General features: G+C 44.3%; 1 protein-coding gene across 2 annotated transcripts in view; it reads left to right on the top strand.

The window, feature by feature from the left end:
* The window catches only part of KIF3B (kinesin family member 3B), a 43,880-nt gene extending 22,360 nt beyond the window's left edge, over positions 1 to 21,520 (top strand). For both annotated transcript variants that reach the window (XM_059406771.1, XM_059406772.1), the window contains exons 2-9: positions 1,319 to 2,786; positions 7,154 to 7,255; positions 7,468 to 7,590; positions 7,698 to 7,816; positions 14,024 to 14,137; positions 14,737 to 14,842; positions 16,782 to 16,960; positions 17,847 to 21,520. In XM_059406771.1, the coding sequence (XP_059262754.1) occupies positions 1,383 to 2,786; positions 7,154 to 7,255; positions 7,468 to 7,590; positions 7,698 to 7,816; positions 14,024 to 14,137; positions 14,737 to 14,842; positions 16,782 to 16,960; positions 17,847 to 17,943 (2,244 nt within the window). In that variant the 5' untranslated portion in view covers positions 1,319 to 1,382 and the 3' untranslated portion in view covers positions 17,944 to 21,520. The remainder of the gene's footprint in view (positions 1 to 1,318; positions 2,787 to 7,153; positions 7,256 to 7,467; positions 7,591 to 7,697; positions 7,817 to 14,023; positions 14,138 to 14,736; positions 14,843 to 16,781; positions 16,961 to 17,846) is intronic.
* The last annotated feature ends 414 nt before the right edge of the window (positions 21,521 to 21,934 follow it).

The raw sequence follows: 21,934 nt of genomic DNA on the forward strand, positions 1-21,934 counted from the left end.
TGGCTCTGGTCATGATCCCAGGGTCCTAGGATCAAGCCCCGCAGCGGGCTCTCTGCTTAGCAGGGAGCCTGCTTCCTCCTCTCTCTCTCTCTGCTTGCCTCTTTGCCTGCTTGTGATCTCCATCTGTCAAATAAATAAATAAATAAACTAAAAAAAAAAAGAATTATTTGTTTATTTTAGAGGCAGGGAGGGGCAGAGGGAGAGGAGAGTCTCAAGCAGACTCCTTGCTGAGCACAGAGTCCCACTCAAGGCTCGATCTCATAACCCTGAGATCACGACCTGAGCAGAAACCAAGAGTCAGGCGCTTAACTTACCCGCCACTCAGGCGCCCCTACTTAAAAAAAAATTTTTTTTAACACCTATTTTTTTATTTGCATTCAAATTGTCTTCAATTTTTTGGTTGAATAAGTGCTTTCTATATAACGTATTACACCACATCCTCATTTATTTGCATACATTTTGCATAAGCCATAGTTTATGATTTTAGAATGGAAGAGTATTATTGGCACAAGGTAGGAAATTCAAACAGTACAAACAGAGCATAAAGTGAAGTTTTTTCTCTCTCTCTCTTGACCTGAGAGTCCTCTAGGCCCACAGTTCCCCTGCTGAGGCTGCTGCTGTTCCCACTTTGATATGCATGCTTCTAAGAATATTGTTTTGCATATCACACATAAACGTGCATGCATGTATCCGCCTGCTTATACCCCGTGTTAACTGTACTGTGCACACGGCTCCTCATCTACTTTTTCCACTTAGCAGTGCGTCTCGGGATAGGGTTACATTTAGATTAGCACATTCTTTTCAGTTACTGCACAGGATTCCACTGTATATATGTTATTACGTACGTATGTATTCAGGCAGCCCAGCCCTCTCTTGATGGGAGCTGGTGTGGCCCACAGTCTGTTGCTACCACAACGAATATCCTTGTATCTGTGGGATAAATTCTTAGAAATACAACTGCTACGTCAAAAGGTATCGATAGATAGTTCCAAATTGCTCTCCACAGAGGTTTTAGTAGTTCAACAGGACAGAAGATTATCCAGGCTTATAAAAGGTTTCTAGCTGCTACAACCTGAAGTATAAGATAAAGTATCAGTCAAGGGGAAGACAGGCCCATTCACACAGCTGGTGGACTAAAGTGTGTACTTTTCCTACTGAAGCTTGTTAAGATCCCGTGAAGAAATGCAGCGTGCATTGTAGTCCTTTCCGTAGCTATCAGAAGGGTAGTTAAAGGAAGGTGACGTGGGTGGGCTGGGTGCTGTTGACCAGCCCTCAGTGACAACTATACTGTCCTCACTTACTTTTGCTTTTTTTCTAGGACCTTAGCATCCTGAGACGTTTTGGATTCATAGCCCTCAAGGTTGACCCTGTCAGAGTCCATCATGTCCAAGTTAAAAAGCTCGGAGTCTGTCAGGGTGGTGGTTCGCTGTCGGCCCATGAACGGCAAGGAAAAGGCCGCTTCATATGATAAGGTGGTGGATGTGGACGTGAAGCTAGGGCAGGTGTCAGTGAAGAACCCCAAAGGCGTGGCCCATGAAATGCCCAAGACCTTCACCTTTGATGCAGTCTATGACTGGAATGCCAAGCAGTTTGAACTCTACGATGAGACATTCCGACCGCTCGTGGACTCTGTCTTGCAGGGTTTCAATGGGACGATTTTTGCCTATGGACAAACTGGGACTGGGAAAACCTACACGATGGAAGGAGTTCGTGGTGACCCTGAGAAAAGAGGGGTCATCCCTAACTCATTTGACCACATCTTCACCCATATCTCTCGATCCCAGAATCAACAGTACCTGGTCAGGGCTTCTTACTTGGAGATCTACCAGGAGGAGATCCGAGATCTGCTCTCAAAGGATCAGACCAAAAGGCTCGAGCTCAAAGAGAGGCCTGACACTGGCGTGTATGTGAAAGACCTGTCTTCCTTTGTCACCAAGAGCGTGAAGGAAATCGAGCATGTGATGAATGTGGGGAACCAGAACCGCTCTGTTGGTGCTACCAACATGAACGAGCACAGCTCACGCTCTCATGCGATTTTTGTAATCACCATTGAATGCAGTGAGGTGGGCCTTGATGGAGAAAACCATATCCGCGTAGGAAAACTGAACCTTGTGGATCTCGCTGGCAGCGAACGGCAAGCCAAGACCGGCGCACAAGGAGAAAGACTGAAGGAGGCCACCAAGATCAACCTGTCCCTTTCAGCCTTAGGTAACGTCATCTCTGCCCTAGTGGACGGCAAAAGCACTCACATTCCATATCGGGACTCAAAGCTGACCAGGCTCCTCCAAGATTCTCTCGGTGGCAATGCTAAAACTGTGATGGTAGCCAACGTGGGACCTGCCTCGTACAATGTAGAAGAGACTCTGACCACTCTCAGATATGCCAACCGTGCCAAAAACATTAAGAACAAGCCAAGGGTCAACGAGGACCCTAAAGATGCCCTCCTTCGCGAATTCCAGGAAGAAATTGCTCGGCTCAAGGCCCAGCTGGAAAAACGGTCCATTGGCAGGAGGAAGAGGCGGGAGAAGCGGAGGGAAGGTGGTGGCAGTGGTGGGGGCGGGGAGGAGGAGGAGGAGGAGGGAGAAGAGGGTGAGGAGGAAGGGGATGATAAGGATGATTACTGGCGGGAACAGCAAGAAAAACTGGAGATTGAGAAGCGGGCCATTGTAGAGGACCACAGCTTGGTTGCAGAGGAGAAGATGAGGTTGCTGAAGGAGAAGGAGAAGAAGATGGAGGACCTGCGGCGGGAGAAGGATGCAGCTGAGATGCTGGGCGCCAAAATCAAGGTACTACAGCCTTCCTCAGCCCCTCTGTTCTCTCAGGGCTTCCCGTTTTATCCAAAAAATGGTATGACAGGTGACGTCCCTTTCAGTTTTACATTCCCAACAGCTCGGTGGGATCCAGTGTCTAGTAAACATTTGTTGAAGAGAAGTAAAAACCATTTCTTCAAGTTTATGTCGAACTCATCAGAAGAATAATTATTACCTATGTGCAAGGTATAAAAAGCAGCAATAAAACTGACACCCAGGGGCCCCACAGCCCGTGTGACAGAACTGAATCCCTATCTTCACAAGCTTTGTGTCCCTCTCCCCCAGAGCTAGCCCTTGTTTTGAATTTGGTGTTTCCTGACTTTTCTTTATGGTTTTCTCATATAGGTATATGTCTCTAAAAAAAAGGAGAGTTCCACACAATTTTGTACCTTTATATAAATGAAATCCCACTCCTGCAGTTTGCTTTTACTTGCCCAACCTTACGTAATAAGATTTGTCCAGATTGACACTTGTAGCTGTGATTCATTCATTATTACTGCTCTGAGAAGCGTGTGTATTCCATTCTCCTGATAGTGGGTTGTTTCCATTTTTTGCTATGAATGTTTTTGTACTTGGTTCCAGGAGAACACATATGAGCAAGAATTTCTTACCTGGTACCATTAGGTCCTCGGGTTTGTACAGCTGTAATTTTGCTAGATAATCACAAGTTATCTCAGTGGTGGCCACGTGAAGCGAAGCTTCTACCAACACAGTATGAACTCTGGTTGCTCCTCATCCTTACCAGTGTTTATGACTATCTGCTTTTTTTTTCTTATTGACATATAATGTATTATTTGCCCCAGGGATACAGGTCTGTGAATCATCAGGCTTACATACTTCACAGCACTCACCATAACACAAACCCTCCCTAGTGTCCATCACCCAGACACCCTATGCTTCCTCTCTCACCCCTCAACAACCCTCAGTTTGTTTCGTCAGAGTAAGAGTCTTTTATGGTGTGTCTTCCTCCTGATCCCATCTTGTTTCATTTTTTCCCTCCCTACCTCCTCTGCCCTGCCTCTCAAATTCCTCATATCAGATTGTATGATAATTGCCTTTCTCTGACTGATTTATTTTGCTTAGCATAATACCCTCTAGTTCCATCCTTGTATGACTATCTGCTTTAATTCTCTATAAAATGGTATCTCGTTGTGGGGTTTTTTGTTTTTTGGTTTAGCCCAACTTGGGGCTTGAACTCATAGCCCTGAGATCAAGACCTGAGCTGAGATCAAGACCTGAGCTTACCTGACTGCGCCACATGGGTGCCCCTCTTTGTGGTTTTAATATGCAGCGCCCCCAACCATAGAAGATACAGAACAGTTCCCTCGCCCCACAAATGCTCCCTTGTAGTCAGCCCCCTCCCTCAACTGACTCCAAGCTCTGTGAGTCAGTGGCTGACTAGCATTCTAGAGCGTGGAGACTCCTGTGTCTTTTCTTTCTGGTGCCAGTGTACCATTCCATCAGGCGCCCAGACTCTGGGCTCCCACTGGCCTTTACTGGCAGAGGAGAGGACAGAGCCAGCCCTGGAAATCTGAGGATGACCGCTGCCTGCCTATAAGCTAGAACAGCTCTGAGGTGTTGGGTTCTTTCTTAATGAATTTATGAAAACTCTGACTTCGCCTCACAGATGTATCCTTGTTTATTAATTTTAAAATGACCAGTGATCTCTTTTTTCTCACCTCCCCTGCCCCCACTGTATGAAGCTGTGGCTTTATCTGTGGCTTCATCTGTGGCCCTTTCACAGAGCTGCGTTCTCTTTTACTTCAGAGGCAGGGGTCCTTTCCAGAGCTTTCAAGACCTGATGTGAAAATGGAGTCCAATACAACACAGTTAGGGCGTCACTTTGTTCCAGGGAGGGGCTTAGTCTGGGATTCAACGTCAGACGCCACTTCATCCCTCCTCATTCCTGCACTTGACATATAACGGGGCGTGCCCGTGTTTGATGTGCATGCTGGTTTCTAGGATCACATCTGTTATTCAAGCCTAAGAACACCTAGACTCTCTAAACAACCTGGGTTATTTGGGCAACTCTCAGAAGCCAGGTGTGGCAAGACTCAATATTACCTCAAGGTCACTGAATCTCTTAGACTTGATTTTATTGGAGAATGATATTACTTCTGTCTCAGAATCTCTGGATGCTATAAAATCATAGGACAAAAGTATTGTAGAGCTAGGGGCGCCTGGGTGGCTCAGTGCGTTAAAGCCTCTGCCTTCGGCTCAGGTCATGATCCCAGGGTCCTGGGATCCAGCCCCACATCGGGCTCTCTGCTCAGCAGGGAGCCTGCTTCTGCCTCTCTCTCTTTGCCTGCCTCTCTGCCTCTTGTGATCTCTGTCAAATAAATAAATAAAATCTTAAAAAAAAAAAGTATTATAAAGCTAGAAGGAATGTGTGCGTGTGGGGGCTAGTAATCCAGTGCAACCACTTCATTTTGAGAGAAGAGGAAATGGGCCTAGGGGTTCCCTGAAAGATGTTTGTAAGTTTCTTAAAAGCAAGGTCATTGGGGCGCCTGGGTGGCTCAGTGGGTTAAAACCTCTGCCTTCGGCTCAGGTCATGATCCCAGTGTCCTGGGATTGAGTCCCGCATCAGGCTCTCTGCTCAGCAGGGAGCCTGCTTCCTCCTCTCTCTCTCTCTGCCTTCCTGTCTGCCTACTTGTGATCTCCATCTGTCAAATAAATAATTTAAAAAAAAAAAAAAGACAAGGTCATGGAGGTTTTGGTTTCTCTGCTTTTTGGGTACAAACTGTTCCCATGGCTTTACCCACCATCTAAATATTTGCTCAAGGTGGCCCGTCTACATAGCAAGCCCAGAGCTGTCTTCTAACTTTCGATCCTGGTAGTCTCTGCCCACTGGACATTTCCAGAGATGGCCATGGCCACCCAGAACCTGTTTCTGCCTGCCTTTCCTCAGTCAAGCCAGACCCCTAGGAGTTATACCTGCAAGCTGTCCTTCCCTCTTTCTTATGGCCCAGTCAGTCCCCAGGCCTCTGAATCCTGCGTCATCGGATTGGCTCTCTTGGACCCATCCACTTTGCTCTCTCCCGCCATTACTGCCCTAGCCCAGGCCTGGATCCTCAAAATAACCTCCTGACCGGTCCCCCTCCACCCGGCCTGTCCTTTTCCAGTCATCCTTCCTGTGGTGGGGGGAAAATGTTTCTAAAAACCAAAACTGACTGTGTAAAACACAAATCTGTGTACCCTTATACTCAAAGAACGGTCAGTGTGTTTCCTGAGTGTCTCAAATCAACTTTAGTTTCCCTTAACAGGGCTTTGATGTTTTTGAACTGAGCCCTGATTGCTTTACCAACTTTGTGTATCATCACTTCCTACCCTACCCTCTCACACACCATGTTTTGTTTTTCTTTCCTGAAGATTTTATTTATTTATTTATTTATTTATTTATTGGGGATTGCTTATGCAAGCAGGGGGAGGAGCAGAGAGAAAGGAGAGAGAAAATCTCAAGTAGATTCCACACTCAGCACTGAGCCCGATGCAGGGCTCAGTCTCACGACCCTGAGATCATGACCTGAGCCGACATCATGAGTTGAATGCTTAACCGATTGAGCCAGCCAAGCACCGCTACATCGATTTTTTTTCTTCCTTAGCTAATTCCTATTTTTACTTCAGCACTCTCAAGACAGGAAGCTTTCCTTGATTCCCTCCAAAAGCCTGAGTTCTCTCCCTCCTATATGCCTCTCCTATTATCACTCTGTCTTTTCTTTGCTTTTTTGAAGATTTTACTTATTTATTTGACAGAGAGAGACGCAGCGAGAGGGAACAGGGAGAGGGAGAAGCGGGCTCCCCACTGAGCAGGGAGCCCAACGTGAGGCTCAATCCCAGGACCCTGGGGCCATGACCTGAGCCGAAGGCAGACGCTTAACGACTGAGCCACCCAGGGGCCCTTCTCTGTCTTCTCCTCATGCTTGTGTCTGCCTGCATAGCACGAGAGCCTGCTTGCTTATCCGTGGCCCTCAGTGGAGTCTTCAGCCTTGTGATTCATATTCTGTTGCCTCTCTAGCACCCAGCACATAGGAGGAACTCAATATGTTTTAAGTAGGGTCAACACTTTGTCCATACAAACCTCCCCAAATTTTTTTTAAGAAAGCTGGAATTCCTGTAGTCCTGGGGGAGCTGTATCTTTAGTGTTTCTGAGGTAAAGCCCCAGCGGAGCCACCTCAGCCCCACCTCGGTGATGGTAAGGACACTGCTGTGCCCAATCTGTCTTCCCCGAGAGTTCACCCCTTTGGCTCAGTCCTGAGCTCAGGATGTTTTACAGGCTTCCCTCTGAGGAGCTATGTCCTGAGGGAGATCATTCACGAGATGGATTCTACTCTTTTCTCACTCAGGCCATGGAGAGTAAGCTGCTTGTTGGAGGAAAAAATATAGTAGATCATACAAATGAACAACAGAAAATCCTGGAGCAGAAACGGCAGGAAATTGCAGAGCAGGTAACTTTTCATTCCCTTTTGAGGAGAAGGGCGTGGGACAAGGCACACCAATGCTACAGAGTAAATATCTCTTTTATTAGATTCTTCAGAGGGAATGAAAATGGGGTGTTCAGCCCCTTCCCAGTGGGAGACTCCGATCTGGAGCCCCAGCCCTGTACTCTTGTTTAGACATAGTCTGTAGGCAAGCTGATGAATTTTGTGATGTTGCCCAGAAACGTCGAGAAAGAGAAATCCAGCAACAGATGGAAAGCAGAGATGAGGAGACCTTGGAACTGAAAGAGACGTACAGCTCATTGCAGCAAGAGGTGGACATCAAGACCAAAAAACTCAAGAAGGTATAAAGGAATGAGGCCAGGCAGAGGTGTCTTGAGACTTGGAGGAAGGGAAGAGCTCTGTTGTCTGGAGGGCTCTCCTCCTCACCTGCCTTTCCCCTCGGTTCCAGCTCTTCTCCAAGCTTCAGGCAGTGAAGGCGGAGATCCATGACCTCCAAGAAGAGCACATCAAGGAGCGTCAGGAGCTGGAACAGACTCAGAATGAGCTCACAAGGGAGCTGAAACTCAAGTAAGTTCTGGACCTTTTATGGCACCCTCAGCCACTTGCCAGGTAGTTTGTTGAGTAAGAAACGTGAATCTAAAGGCAGGGCCCCTGCCTACTTCTCCCCACCTTGTCTGTTTTTTGTTTATTCTGAGAAAATCACTTTTTGTCTCTGGGTCCCATCTGTTAAGCAAACGACCTCACCAGATCTCTGAATTTCCTTCCATCCTACCTGCTGGAAGTTTTTAAAGGCTCCAGCCTCTATTGATAAGAGGGAATCTTTCTTAACTACAATTTTCTTTTCTTTTTTTTTTTTTTTTTAACTACAATTTTCTGAGTGGTTTAATGAACATCCAAATGCCCCCCAGCCCAGATTCATTGATAAACTACCTTTTGTCATTGTTCTTTCATAGAAATATTCTAAAATCTCATGTAATATTAACCTGTTATCTTATTCCATGATTATAATGCTGTTTCAAAAAATGCTTTACTGGGGCACCTGGGTGGCTCAGTCATTAAGTGTCTGCTTTCGGCTCAGGTCATGATCCCAAGGACCTGGGTTCAAGCCCTGCATCGGGCTCCCTGCTCTGTGGGAAGCCTGCTTCTCCCTCTCCCACTCCTCCTGCTTGTGTTCCCTCTCTTGCGTGCTTGCTTTCTCTGTCAAATAAATAAACAAAAAATCTTTAAGAAAAAGTAAATAAAAAATGTTTTACTGAGATATAATTTACAGACCATACAATTCACCTATTTAAATTAGTATACAAGTCAGTGGGCACCTGGGTGGCTCAGTTGGTTAAGCATCCAGCTCTTGCTTTCAGCTCCGGTCATGATCTTTGGGTTGTGAACTTGTGTCCCATGTCAGGCTTCCCACTGGGCACAGAGCCTGCTTAAGATTCTTTCTTCCTTTGCCCCTCCCTGCCCCATAAATTAAATAAATAGGTAAACAAATAAATATACGAGTCAGTTTTAAAAACATGTATTTGGGGGCATCTGGGTGGCTCAGTGGTTGAAGCCTCTGCCTTCAGCTCAGGTCATGATCTCAGGGTCCTGGGATCGAGCCCTGCATTAGGCTCTCTGCTCAGCGGAGAGCCTGCTTCCCTTCTCTCTCTGCCTCCCTCTCTGCCTACTTGTGATCTCTCACTTTCTGTCAAATAAATAAATGAAAATCTTTAAAAAACAAACAAAACATATTTATAAAGTTGTAAAGCCATCACTACAATCTGATTTTTTTATTTTAATTTTAATTTTTTTATTTTTTAAAGATTTTATTTATTTATTTGACAAAGAGAGAACACAAGGGCACAAGCAGGGGGGAGTGGCAGGCAGAGGGAGGGAGAAGCAGGCTCCCTTCTTAACAAGGAGCTCAGTGCAGGACTTGATTTCAGGACCCTGGCATCATGACCTGAGCTGAAGGTGGACACTTAACCAACGAGCCACCCAGGCACCTCTACCACAATCTGATTTTAGAACATTTTTTTGTGTCTCCCCGCCCCCCTCAATGAAACCCTGTACCAGTTAGCAGTCATTCCGTATTACCCACCCCCCCCTTCCAGCACTAAGTATCTACTAATCTACTTTCTGTCTCTATAAATTTGTCTATTCTGGACATTTCATATAAATGGAATCGTATAACATGGCCTTCTGTGACTGGTTTCTTTTGATTAACATGATGCTTCCAAGGATCCTTCATGTTGTAACATGTAAGGACTTCATTCTTTTTTATGGCTGAATGATACTGGGTTTTATGGATATACCATATAATTAATTCATTTATCATTTGATGGACATTTAGGTTGTTTCCTGTCTTTGGCTATTATCAATAATGTTGCTGTGAACCTTCATGTACAAGTTTTTAAATGGATGTGTTTTCATTTCTCTGGGATATATATACCTAGGAGTGGAATTGCTTAGGTCATATGGTAACTCGGTATTTAAGTTTTGGAGGAATTGCCAAACTGTTTTCCAAAATGGCTGGATCATTTTATATTTCCACCACCAATTTTTCCATGTCCTGTTGACACTTGCAACTGTCTGTCCTTTTATTATAGCCTTCCTCATGGGTGTGAAGGCTCTCATTGTGGTTTTGCTTTGCATTTCTCTAATGACTCATGATGGAATGTCTTTTCATGTGCTCTTGGACCATTTGCATATCTCCTTTGGAGAAATGTCTGTTCAAATCCTCTGCCCATTTAAAAATTGGGTAATTTATTGGGTCTTTTTATTATTGAGTTGTAAGAGTTCTTTGTATATTCTGGAGACAAGTCTCTTATCAGACACATGATTTGTAGATATTTTCTCAAATTCTGTGGGTTGTCTTTTCACTTTCTTTATGGTATTTTGTTTGCAGCACAAAAGATTTTAATTCTGAAGTAGTCCAATTTATATATAGTTTCTTTTGTTGCTTAAATTTTTGGTATTGTATCTAAATTTTCCTGTTCTGGATATTGCATATTAATTTATAATGGAATAATGTGGCCACTGGTGGCTGACTTTTTTCACTTAGTATAATATAGTGTTTTCAAGGGTCATACATGTTGTAGCACATATCAATATTTCATTCCTTTTTTTTTTAATTTTTTTTTTATTTGACAGAGAGAGATTATAAGTAGGCTGTCAGAGAGAGAGGGAGAAGCAGGCTCCCTGCTGAGGAGAGAGCCAGACCCAAGGCTGGATCCCAGGACCCTGGGATCATGACCTGAGCTGAAAGCAGAGGCTTAACCCACTGAGCCACCCAAGTGCCCCAATATTTCATTCTTTTTTTGTGGTTGAATAATATTGTATTGTATGACTATGCCACATTTTATGTATCCATTCATCAGTTAATGGACCTTTGGGTTATTTCTATTAGCTATTATGAATAATACTGCTATGAAGATTCGTGTACAAGTTTTATTTTATTTTTTAAAATTTTATTTGTTTGTTTGAGAGAGACACAGTGAAAGAGGAAACAAAAGCAGGGAGAGTGGGAAAGGGAGAAGTAGGCTTTGTACTGAGCAGGGAGCCTGATGTGGGGCTCGATCCCAGGACCCTGCGATCATGACCTGAGCCAAAGGCAGACACTTTACAACTGAGCCACTCAGGCGTCCCTGTGTACAAGTTTTATTCTGGACTTCTGTTTTCAGTTTTCTTAAGCCTCTTAGAGTCTTAAAGTTTGAGGTCTTACATTTAGGTCTGTGATCCATTTTGAGTTAACTTTTGTATATGGTCTGAAGTGCAGTTCCAAGTGCCTTCTGTTGCATGTGGATATCCAGTTTTCCCAGCACCATTTGTTGAAAGGGTCTTCTCTCATTGTCTTTGCATCTTATCAATTATAAATGGAAGGGTTTATTTCTGAACTCTCAATATTGTTCCATTGATCTGTTTGTCTTTATGCCAATACCACACTCTCTTGACTACTACAGCTGTGTAATAAGTTTTGAAATGAGGAAGTATGAGTCCTCCAATTTTGTTGATCTTTTTCAAGATAGTTTTGGCTATCTGGAGTTTCTTGCATTTCCATATACATTTTAAGGTCAGCTTGTCAATTTCTGTGAAAAAGCCAGCTGGGATTTTGTTAGGGACTGTGTTCAATCTATAGATCCAATTGGAGAGTACTGTCATCTTAACAGTTACGTGTTTTGGTCCATGAACTTGGGATGGGATGTCTCTTTATTTTTTTAGATCTTCTCTAATTTTTGTCAAGAATGTTTTGTAGTTTTCAATAGCCAAGTCTTTGCACTTCTTTTATTAAATATATACCTAAGTGGTTTTTTGCAATTATATATGGAATTGTTTTTCTTAGTTTTATTTTTAGAATATTTATTGCTAGTGTATAGAATCACAATTGATTTTTGTATACACAATTATATCTTTCCACCTAACAAAATTAGTATTGTTTCTTACTATTATCTCATACCTTGCCCATATTTGGATTTTATGGGTTTGTTCATATTAATATCTATATGAAGACCACATATTGCATTTAGTTATTATTTCTCTTCAGCTTATTTTAATCTGGAGCAGTCCCTTTTCCTTTTAAAAACTTTTTTTGCAGTTGACTTTTTGAAAAGTGAGGTCAGCCTCTTGAAGCGTCTCACAGTCTGGATTTAACTGAAAGGTTTAATTGAAAGCTAGTTCAAAGCACTGGTTCTCAACCTTGGCTGCTCACTGAAATCATAGGAGTTTTAAAAAGGTCCCACCCCAGAGATTTTGACTTAATTGGTCCTTCAACTTTAGCAGGCACCAGATCATCTGAAGGGTTTGTTAAGTGCAGATTACTGGGTCCCAAACCCAGAGAGTCTGATTCAGTTCATCAGGCATGGAGCCTGAGAATTTGCATTTCTAGAAGATTCCAGTTGTTGCTCCTATTGGTTCTGTGAACACACTTTGAGAACTATTGGTCTCTCATGAGGTTTGGGGAAGATATTTTTCAGAACTCTGTAAGTGGTATTAACATGCAGCCTGGCTTAAGAACCACTGAGTTAACAGTTTCAACCAACAATAATTTGTCTGAAATTATTATTTCATTAGGGGTTACATAATACTGTTTTTCTCTATCAGTCCTTCCACAATATTTGCTGAAATTTTGCTTTTTTTTTTTTTTTTTAAGATTTTATTTATTTGACAGAGACAGACACAGTGAGAGAAGGAACACAAGCAGGGGAAGTGGGAGAGGGAGAAGCAGGCTTCCTGCTGAGTAGGGAGCCCGATGCTGGCTCGATCCCAGGACCCTGGGATCATGACCTGAGGATTTAACAACTGAGCCACCCATGCGCCCCTTCTTTTCTTTTCTTTTTTTTTTTTTTAAAGATTTTATTTATTTATTTGACAGAGATCACAAGTAGGCAGAGAGGCAGGCAGAGAGAGAGAGAGGGAAGCAGGCCCCCGCTGAGCAGAGAGCCCGATGTGGGGCTTGATCCCAGGACCCTGAGATCGTGACCTGAGCTGAAGACAGAGGCTTAACCCACTGAGCCACCAGGCATCCCCTTTTCTTTTCTTTTTTTTAAAGTAATTTCTACACCCAATGTGGGGCTTGAACTCACAACCCTGAGATCAAGAGTCACATGCTCTGCAGACTGAGCCAGCCAGATACGTCTAGCTAGAATTTTTCTTCAAAGAACTCTTCAGAGGGATTATTTTAATGACCAAGTTTTAAATTTGGAAGGAGCTTTTATAATTAAAGGTATCCTCTTTCTAGGTATGTACACCTAGGAAAAAAAAAGAACAAAATATGCCAAAATATTAATAATAGCTATCTCTGGATAGTGAATGTAGTTGTATTTTTTACATTTCCTGCTATATAAATAAGACTTTTAAAATCAGAAAAAAGCAAATATATGTCATAAAAATAATTTCTTAAATGTTTCAAATAAAATAAGTAGAAAATTTCATCTCTCTGAAATATTTTTCTCCTAGGGAAGCCATTTTCATGGCTTTAGCTCTTATTTATATTTTTTGAATAAACAGTGAGTCAGCTTCTTTCTCATAGTCGGTACCCTACATGTCACTGGTGTTTGTTGTGTGTCTTTCCCACTTTAACACCCCTTTGGCATTGTTCTGTCCTGAGGCTTTGAAAGCGTGAATGCAGAGATGTGGGACAGCTGTCACCATGGAGAGACACAACCCAGTGGGTTCCAGTTTCATTGTTTGCTGTGTTTCCCAGCACTTCTCAAGCTGAGACTCTTCTCGGGAATGGTCCTTTATTCTCAGTGGTCTAAGGGGACTGAAATCCACTCAGTCTTGTCTTTTGTCCTGGCGACTAGCGTGGGAAGTTTTCTAGCTTGGCCAACAATCCATGGGATTGGAAAAAGACCGTTTCACTTCTAATCTCTTTTTAGCATTTTGGAAATTAACGTGCTAGGTTGGGGGGGTACCAATGGCCCCCTAAGAGACACTTCAGTTAGTGCGTTTGCACTCTGGTATAGGCCAGGCATGGCCACTTTTTTTCAGTCCATTCTTCTCCTCGAGCTGCTCCTCCTTGGCCAGAAGTGACCTCCCTAGAGTCTTGGGACAGCCCGCTGTCAGCACCTGTCATATCTAAGAGGGCCACACCATTACCTCTCTGTCTCAGGCAGGGACTAAGCGTCATTCCTGTCCATACCCCAGCTCTCTGCCCAATGGCCAGCCTGCAGGGCCTGCCCAGGAGGTACTTGTGGAGTGGCTTGACTCTTATCCAATGACTCCCACATGTAGGATAGCCAGTACCAGCTGTCTTCTTTTCCACCTGTGTTCATTCATGATTGTGTGCTCTTACAGGCATCTTATTATTGAAAACTTCATCCCTCTAGAAGAAAAAAGTAAAATCATGAATAGATCCTTCTTCGATGAAGAGGAAGATCATTGGAAATTACATCCTATAACCAGACTGGAGTAAGTCACTATTCATTTTAAGAATGGGGAAGGTGGGGAAGAGGGAGAAAAAATGGATAAGCTGGACTTGGCCCAAGGGGTATAGTAGGATGGTGCTGTTAGGAATTGGGGGACTATCACAGTGAATTCATGTCCTTTCCCAAGTTCCTGCATTCGTGCTTCCTCAGCTGTCATGGGAAGCATGCTAGGCCAAAGGGGGCAGTACCTGGGTAGGCGTCATATTGTACGGCCGTTTGATGCAGCATTGATTTCCAGTCTACTTCTGGGTCTTGCTAGAATAGTGGAAAATGGTCCGCTAAGGATGTGGGGGTGGGGAATACTGACAGCTGTGTCTTGCACCTGCCATCTGAGAACTGGGTGATTACACCAGTCCCTTACAGCTTAAGAGATGCATGATGTCCACATTTGAATCAGAATGTGACTCAGAAAATATAAGCAGTTCCTGTCCCATTCACATGGTAGCCCTTAGTCCCGGGAGTTACTAGGTTCAGGCCTATTTAGATAGGCTCAGTGTCTTCTGAGAGCTGGTTCCACAGGACTGTCCTGGGACTGTGGAACACACTCCAAACAGGGCTTTAACCACTGCAGTCCATTTCCAGGAATCAGCAGATGATGAAGCGACCAGTCTCAGCTGTGGGGTATAAGAGACCGTTGAGCCAACACGCAAGAATGTCCATGATGATTCGTCCAGAGGCCCGATATCGGGTGAGAAGATTGTCCTTGTGTTTCTCTCCTATCTCTTTTCAGGGAGTTTAGGTATATGTAAAGCCTCAGGCACCGTTCTGCAAAGTCACAGAGTATGTGTCCTGACTCTTTCCAGGGGTTCCTGAGGACATTTATATTAACATAATAATTATAATTGATAATAAACATACTAAGTAAAGAACAAATAAAAAGAACAAATAATTATGAATAAGAAGGCAAAGTAGAATGAGATTTATAAAATTAGCCTACAGAAGGAGGAGAGTACAAACATACTGTCAGTAATGGCCAAGAAACATCATCACCACAAAGCCTGAAAATGGCTCCGTGCGAAGACTGGAGGGAATGCAGATGTGCAATGATGGGAGGTGGAGATGAGTTATAGAACCTTCGGTACTTCTGTTTAACAGGATGTGGGTCAGTCAGGTAGTTATTTCAAGTGACATAATTGAGGACTTTTTAAATGACCCAAACATATTTTGCAATAATCCCACTGTACGAACTGCTACACATAAGCACTTGCTGTATGCCGGACATGTACTCAGCGCTTCTTGGCTTTCTCTGATTGAACGCTCCCACCTCCTCTCTGCCGTAGGTCCCATGGCTTAGTAGGTAGCTGGTAAGTGGATGTACCAGGAGACACAACTTATTGTTAAGTTATAAAACAACTGGTACTGAAAGTTTACGTATGAATTAAATACGTGGACTGGTTATCTCTGGTTCATGGAAGTGCACTCAATTTAAGTTGCCTTCTTTTTGCTTATCTGTATTTTGTATCAGCAGGGAGCCTGTATCATTGATATCAAGATACAAGATACAAGCCTGTATCTTGAAAATTTTAAATTGTTTTTGAGTCTCCCTTAGCCATCAGAGCAAAACAGATTGGGATTAATTAGTTGCTCAGGTGCTGTTCTTCCTGTTGCTGAGTTATTTAAAATAAAGGAAACAAAAGCAAAAAAGCTACATTAGGTGGGGTTTTCTGTCGTAGAAGGTGAATAATGTATCTGTGTCCTCAGAAGCATTTTCCTAGCAGTTTCAGAGGGTGCATCTCTTGCCCATTATTTCAGGTCCCAAAACTAGAACATGATTTCAAAGCCTTCAAATCAGAACATGTGGATTTCCAAGGGGCTAACCTGATACAAAGGTAGAATTTAAAGCAGCGGCTTTCAGATGTTTTTAGCACCGGACACACTCCATTAAGAGAAAATTTAAGCAATGTCTCGGTATATAAAATTGATTGATGGAGCCACTCCATCTCCCCAACTTCTCCCCGCAGTGGCCCTCCTGCCCCTTCTGGAGTTCTGGGGCTTGAACTCTACTGGGTAGGAGGAGCTGAAGAACGAGATGTGTACCGTGGGTGTTCTTCCCTCTACACACTCATTTCAGCATGTAGGACCCAGGGAAAGGCCCACCACAGGCTGTCAGGTAAAGGAATCCAGCCACAAGGCCAGTTATGAGGCAGGGCTGGGTATGATAAAAGATAAAATGTGGTTACAAGACACACACTGCCACACACCTTCCACATATATACTACCTGCCTGCTTCCTTCCCTCAGCAACCAAAATGTTCATCAGAGCCGCTGGGGGTGGTGAGGTTATCAGTAATTACCCTCTTCTTCTTTATACCTTTTTTTATTTTCACATTGTCTGCAGTCAATGGATTCTGCTTATTATTTTTCCCTGCTTATTCCCCTTAGAGTATAATATATGTTCATTGTTTAAAAAAACTTTTTTAAGGAAATAGAGGAAAGCCCAGAGAAGAAGATAAAAACATCTGTGTCCTCACCAGGAAAAAAGTTATAAATCTGTGTCATTACAGGCTCTTGGTAGGCTCCTAGTAGCAAGACATGTGCAGTTCTGTCTTTCGGAGGGTGGCAGGATTGCTTGTAGGCTCTGTGTCTGATCAGAGGCCGGCCTCACTGGTCATGGCTGTGCTTCTGCAGGCAGAGAACATCGTGCTGTTAGAGCTGGACATGCCCAGCCGGACCACCAGAGACTACGAGGGCCCCGCCATTGCTCCCAAAGTCCAGGCTGCACTGGATGCAGCCCTGCAGGACGAAGATGAGATACAGGTGGATGCATCATCCTTTGAAAGCACGACAAATAAGAAGTCCAAGGCCAGGTGAGTGGCTTTTGATGACCTGCAATTAAACAGAACATGCTCAAACAAGGACAAACAAAGGTAGAGGCTTATCATGGAATGCTTTACAGAACACACCAGAAAATGCTGCCATATTACTCCTAGGTTTGTTCATTTACTCCACAAATATTTATGGCCCAGTCAAGTGTTGTGAACACCAGAATGGCTAAGGAATGTGTATTCCCGTGAACTAGGGGACAGTTCTTTGGTCCCTGCCAGGTACTAGGCAGTTGTCAGTCCTTTGACAGAATGATCTTACTGTTTTCTGCAAAAACTTACGAGATAAATGTTATCATTAATCCCATTTATAAAATCTATAAAATAAGAAGACTGAGTCTTAGAGAATTTGAGAAAGTAGCCAAGTTCAAGGAAGTAAGTACAGAGCCAGGGTTCAAACCTAGGTGTGTCTGAATCCACAGCCCAGACTCTGAGCCTCACTGCTGAATTTACCTCATTTAAATGACCTGTGAAATAACCAAGTACTTAATTTGGTGCTAAATTAGAAGTTCTGTCTTACTAAATTTTGGACTAGAGGCTTAAGGACAACAATGGGAAAAAACAAAAAATGGAAGAAATTCCACCTGCAAACAGTACTTTCTGCCAGAAAAGACAATCAAGATCTGATGTAAATGGAAGAACAGTTGCCAAGAAGCAGGTCCCTTCCCTGAGGTGTCACGCCTCGGTTGGCTGATCACGTTGGCCATGAACAGAGGGTCAGGCTGTGCCGGTCTGGTGGTTTTACGGTGGAAAGTGTACTGGCGTTCAGGCCATTGAGGAAAGGCGAAGGCTACTTGGTGAGAAAGGAGTCTGATCTGTGTCAGGGACAGAGACGGGACATGACATGTAAACATGTGCTTGACTTTTGCAGGCCGAAAAGCGGAAGGAAGTCGGGATCCTCCTCCTCTTCCTCAGGAACCCCTGCATCTCAGCTTTATCCACAGTCTCGAGGACTGGTTCCCAAGTAAAGCCAGTTCCTCCTCTCCCAGGGTGTAAATAGCATTTGCCTTCTGAGAGAAGAGACGAGCAAACACCTGCAGAGAGGACTTCAAGCCCTAACTCAGAACTGTGCCCCTGGGGAGTAGCGATGGCCTCTTTGCAGATTAACCATCGTAATCTGGTTGAAACGTGCCAGCGCTCACCTGGCACGAAGCGACTCTGGGAAATGTCCTTTAATTAGCATCTCAGAAATGCATGGGTAAGGTAAAGTGTGATAGTTGAAGTGGAAAGCAAGGGAATGACCAGTGACCTTGCTTCCCTTCTCCCTTGCCTTCTCTCCCCGGCCCCGCCCGCCCTCCCATTCCCCTCTCCTTATCTAGCCTGTTCTTTGTGCTGGGCTCCTTTCTTGTTGAACAACAGGGCAAAATCAGGAGTCACCTGAGCAGGACCAAGTCTTTGGAGCCTCAGGATAAAATGAAGTGAGACTGAAAAGTAAAAGCCCTAGAACTTGAACAGGTGCTTGTTCCTGTAGGTAGAATGAGAATTCTCATTTGGATCCAAGCCCCCGATAGGCTTGATGGGCCTTTGGGATCTGCTGAATAAGGAAATGTTTCCCAAGCATGTTGGAAGCAATAGAAACAACATTCCCTTTGCCTCCTTGGAGAGTTTTAGGGGAACAGCTTCTTTAAAACCTTAAAACCATGACCATCCTTGTCTAAGACGTAACTCTGTAAGCTGATGCCATGTCCATACACTGTGTCACTTTACTCTTCATTTGTCACCACCTTTGCCGTTGCGCATCCTCTGAGCATCCCTGCCTCAGCCTGGCCTCGGCCCACACAGCCGCTCAGCCATGGGCCTGTTGTATGGGAAGAGGAAGGTTGGGTCTGCTTTCCCTGACCGGACAAGAGTTGGGAGAATGAGACGTACAGTGGCACTTTTGAATTCCCCGTTTTGTGCCCTGTCTGCAAAAGGGTGATAAGGCAGTGCAGACCCAGAGATGTGGGACTCGGGGCAGTGGGAGAGGACGATAGAATGGATGGGAACGAAGGCGTCCTGCCTGCCTTCCCCAGGACCCTCACCTGAGGCCAGAACAGCGGCTCACTGCCGGCAGAGCCAAAGGTGGTGGCCCGGAGTGTCCATGCAACTGAGTAGGCTCAGAGGAGAGAATTAGAAATTCCCGTTGACATAGACTAGTTTGGTTTTTAAGTTTTAGTTCTTCGTATTATTGAAATTCAAAGCTTCATTTTATGTTGGTCCTTAGGTGAATGTTACTCATTTCCCCCCCAAGAGAAGCTCAGAAGTGTGCGTGCGTGTGCAAGCACAGTGGTGCCTGTGTTCTTTGAGTGTGTCCATGTGTGTTTGTAAGAGAGAGACCAAGGACTTGCCCAGTTTTAGAAATACACTAATGTGCGGTTATTGCCTTTGTCTGTATTGAAGGCCCACTGAATGACGAATCCAGGCGGGAAGTGCTCCCATGTGAGTGTCTGAGTCCACGAGCCAAGCCTGAGGGCACAATAGGAGTCCCCAGGTCTGCCACCCTGGTGCACCTTGCTGGCACGGTGCCCCAGGAAGATGGCGACTCAGGTGGGCCTTGAGTTATATTTTAACTCAGCTGCTGAGTTCCCAGGGCACATTTCTGGATCAGAACCCGTGGGAAAGAGGAGGTACCAAGTGCAATGTCTTAGCATTCTACAAATGGAGATCTGGCATCTGGCCCCTTATCTCCTTTTTAGTTACTGTTCTTTCTGAAAGCTGGGGCCCTTTGCAGCAATTCCCAGAGCATAATGGAGCCTTTCCTCATCTTCCTTGGGATCAGACCCTGCTTCTTATTTATTAAGAATTTACCTGTTTGAGTGGGAACCAAATGATGAGGTGGGTAGTCTGAGATGCTTATCTGCCAGCTACACCTGTCTCTTGCACCACATTCCCTCAAAGCTAGTCCGAATCCCATAGGCTGAAAATATTCACCTAGCACATCTGAGAACTGAACACTGCAGATAACACTGTACCTTAATACTGATATCTCGAGGTGGCTGTTCTGAGCAAGGGTGGTTGAGTGACCGTGGAACTTTTCTAAGAGGGCGAAGGAAGAAAGCCAAGTGGGCAGGCAGGATTATTAAAACAGGCTTGCCTTATGCACAGCTGTGTTCGTCTGGCAGTCTGTGAGCCCAGGTAGAACAGCTGTGAGGAGGTGGAGCTGTCCCTCCCCAAGCAGTCTCTGGTGCTTTTCTTCTCTCAAAATGGATCCGATAAATATTTGAGTAGAGCAGACAGGAGCATGTCTCACTGCTACCAGAAAGCTGCTGCTTTGGGCTCTGAATTGAGCCAAACACATGGAGGACCGACCTAGTTTTCATGTCTATAGTCATGCTAGAATGTTCCAAGCCGTCTGAGGGTCTTCACGCAAGAGCAGCTAGTGAAGTCTGGAAGCAAGTCTGAACAGGATCTAAGAAGATCATCTGGGAGAACGAGTTTGAGACTGTGTGCGACCCTTATCACGCCCCTTTTTGCTCTGATCAGTAAGAATGTATCTGGCTTCCTGTTTGAAAGTCACATGTCTCCCAGATCCCTGGATTCAGAACCCAAGGACACAAATCACAGGCATGAAGCACTTTCTGAAGACTCTGACCTAACATTGGATTGTTCCCCGTCGAATGCCTGCATGCTGCTTGAATTGTACCACTCGCACCTCCATGACCAAAGGCGTCAGAGAGTTCTGCAGTTCAGGCCCGGGCCACTCTCCGCTTTTCCTGTCTGACTCTTGTTAAGTCCTCCCTCACTGAATGTAGAATTGTTGCCAAGTTCTTGAGAAGCGTCGACTCCCTGCTAACATGGGATATCAGTTCTGCCTCACATTTCCGTATGGTCCAGGCTCATCGCAAACACCACCTTGGGCCATCTCAGCACCATCAGTGGATGAAAATGGGGCTATTAATAAGCCCTAAAAGCCATAATCAAAATGCTCAGAGGGAACTGGATAAGGACAGTGGGCCTGGCTGTTGCTACTGCACATGGTTTTGTCCAGTACTGTTTGGCAATCTGCCCCCTCTCACCCCGCCCTTGTTTTCTTGAATGAAATGCTTTTAAGGTTGTTTATGAAGGGAGTGATCCTGGGGCAGGCAAGGGGCAGTGGGCTTTATGGCTCTTTGGAGTTACTGTTGATCTTGACCTTCTCTTTGGCTACCTTTAGACAAAGAATATGCCAATACTTGGGGCTCTAAGTTTTACAGTTGATATTTATTTGTATCATCTCTTTGTCTAGGAATGTAAAAGTGATTCTAAACTAAGATGTGTAATAAAAATCAATCAGATTTATTGTACCTACAAAAAGGTGTCCTCATAAATGACTAATGCTTTTGAAAATGACATGCTCATGGCCGACACACTGCCACTCTCTTTAAACATTTAAACTTCCAGGGAAAGGAGGGTGGGAATAGAAAATGAAGACTGAGTTGGAAGGCTGGCATTTAAAAAAAAAGAAAAAAGATAGCAACAAGGTAAAGGAATGAAGAAAGAGCGAAAAATAAGTGCTTCTCATGTTTTTCCACAGAGGTTTTCCACAGGTAGACCTGGGTATCAGGTGGGGCATTTCTTTGAACTTCTGTTGTTTTGGGTTCAAAATTTCTTTTAAGTTCATTTCATATTATACTTTAAAATGTGGCCCTTTTTTAACACAAAAATATATGATGTTACTCACCATCAGGTAAAAAAGGAAATAACCGGAAATAGGCAACATGCTGCTCTTGTGGTCTCCCATACGCCCAGGGCTTTTGGTCTGTCCCCCTGGGGGCTTGAGAAGAACGGGCACAGACCCTGGACTCTGAGCTGGGTTTGAGTTCTGATTCTGTTTGCTTTCTATTATGTGACTGTGAGGAATTCAGTTTACCTCTCGGAACCTTGGTGTCCTTGTCTATAAAATGGGACAGTAATCCCCACCTCACAGGGCCATTGTAAAGATTAATAATGTAGTTAAAACAATAGCACACAAGTGTGTGGACCATAGCAGCCATTTAAAAA

Source organism: Mustela nigripes, chromosome 7 (assembly GCF_022355385.1).
Source record: "Mustela nigripes isolate SB6536 chromosome 7, MUSNIG.SB6536, whole genome shotgun sequence".
In the NCBI taxonomy this organism is placed as follows: domain Eukaryota; kingdom Metazoa; phylum Chordata; class Mammalia; order Carnivora; family Mustelidae; genus Mustela; species Mustela nigripes.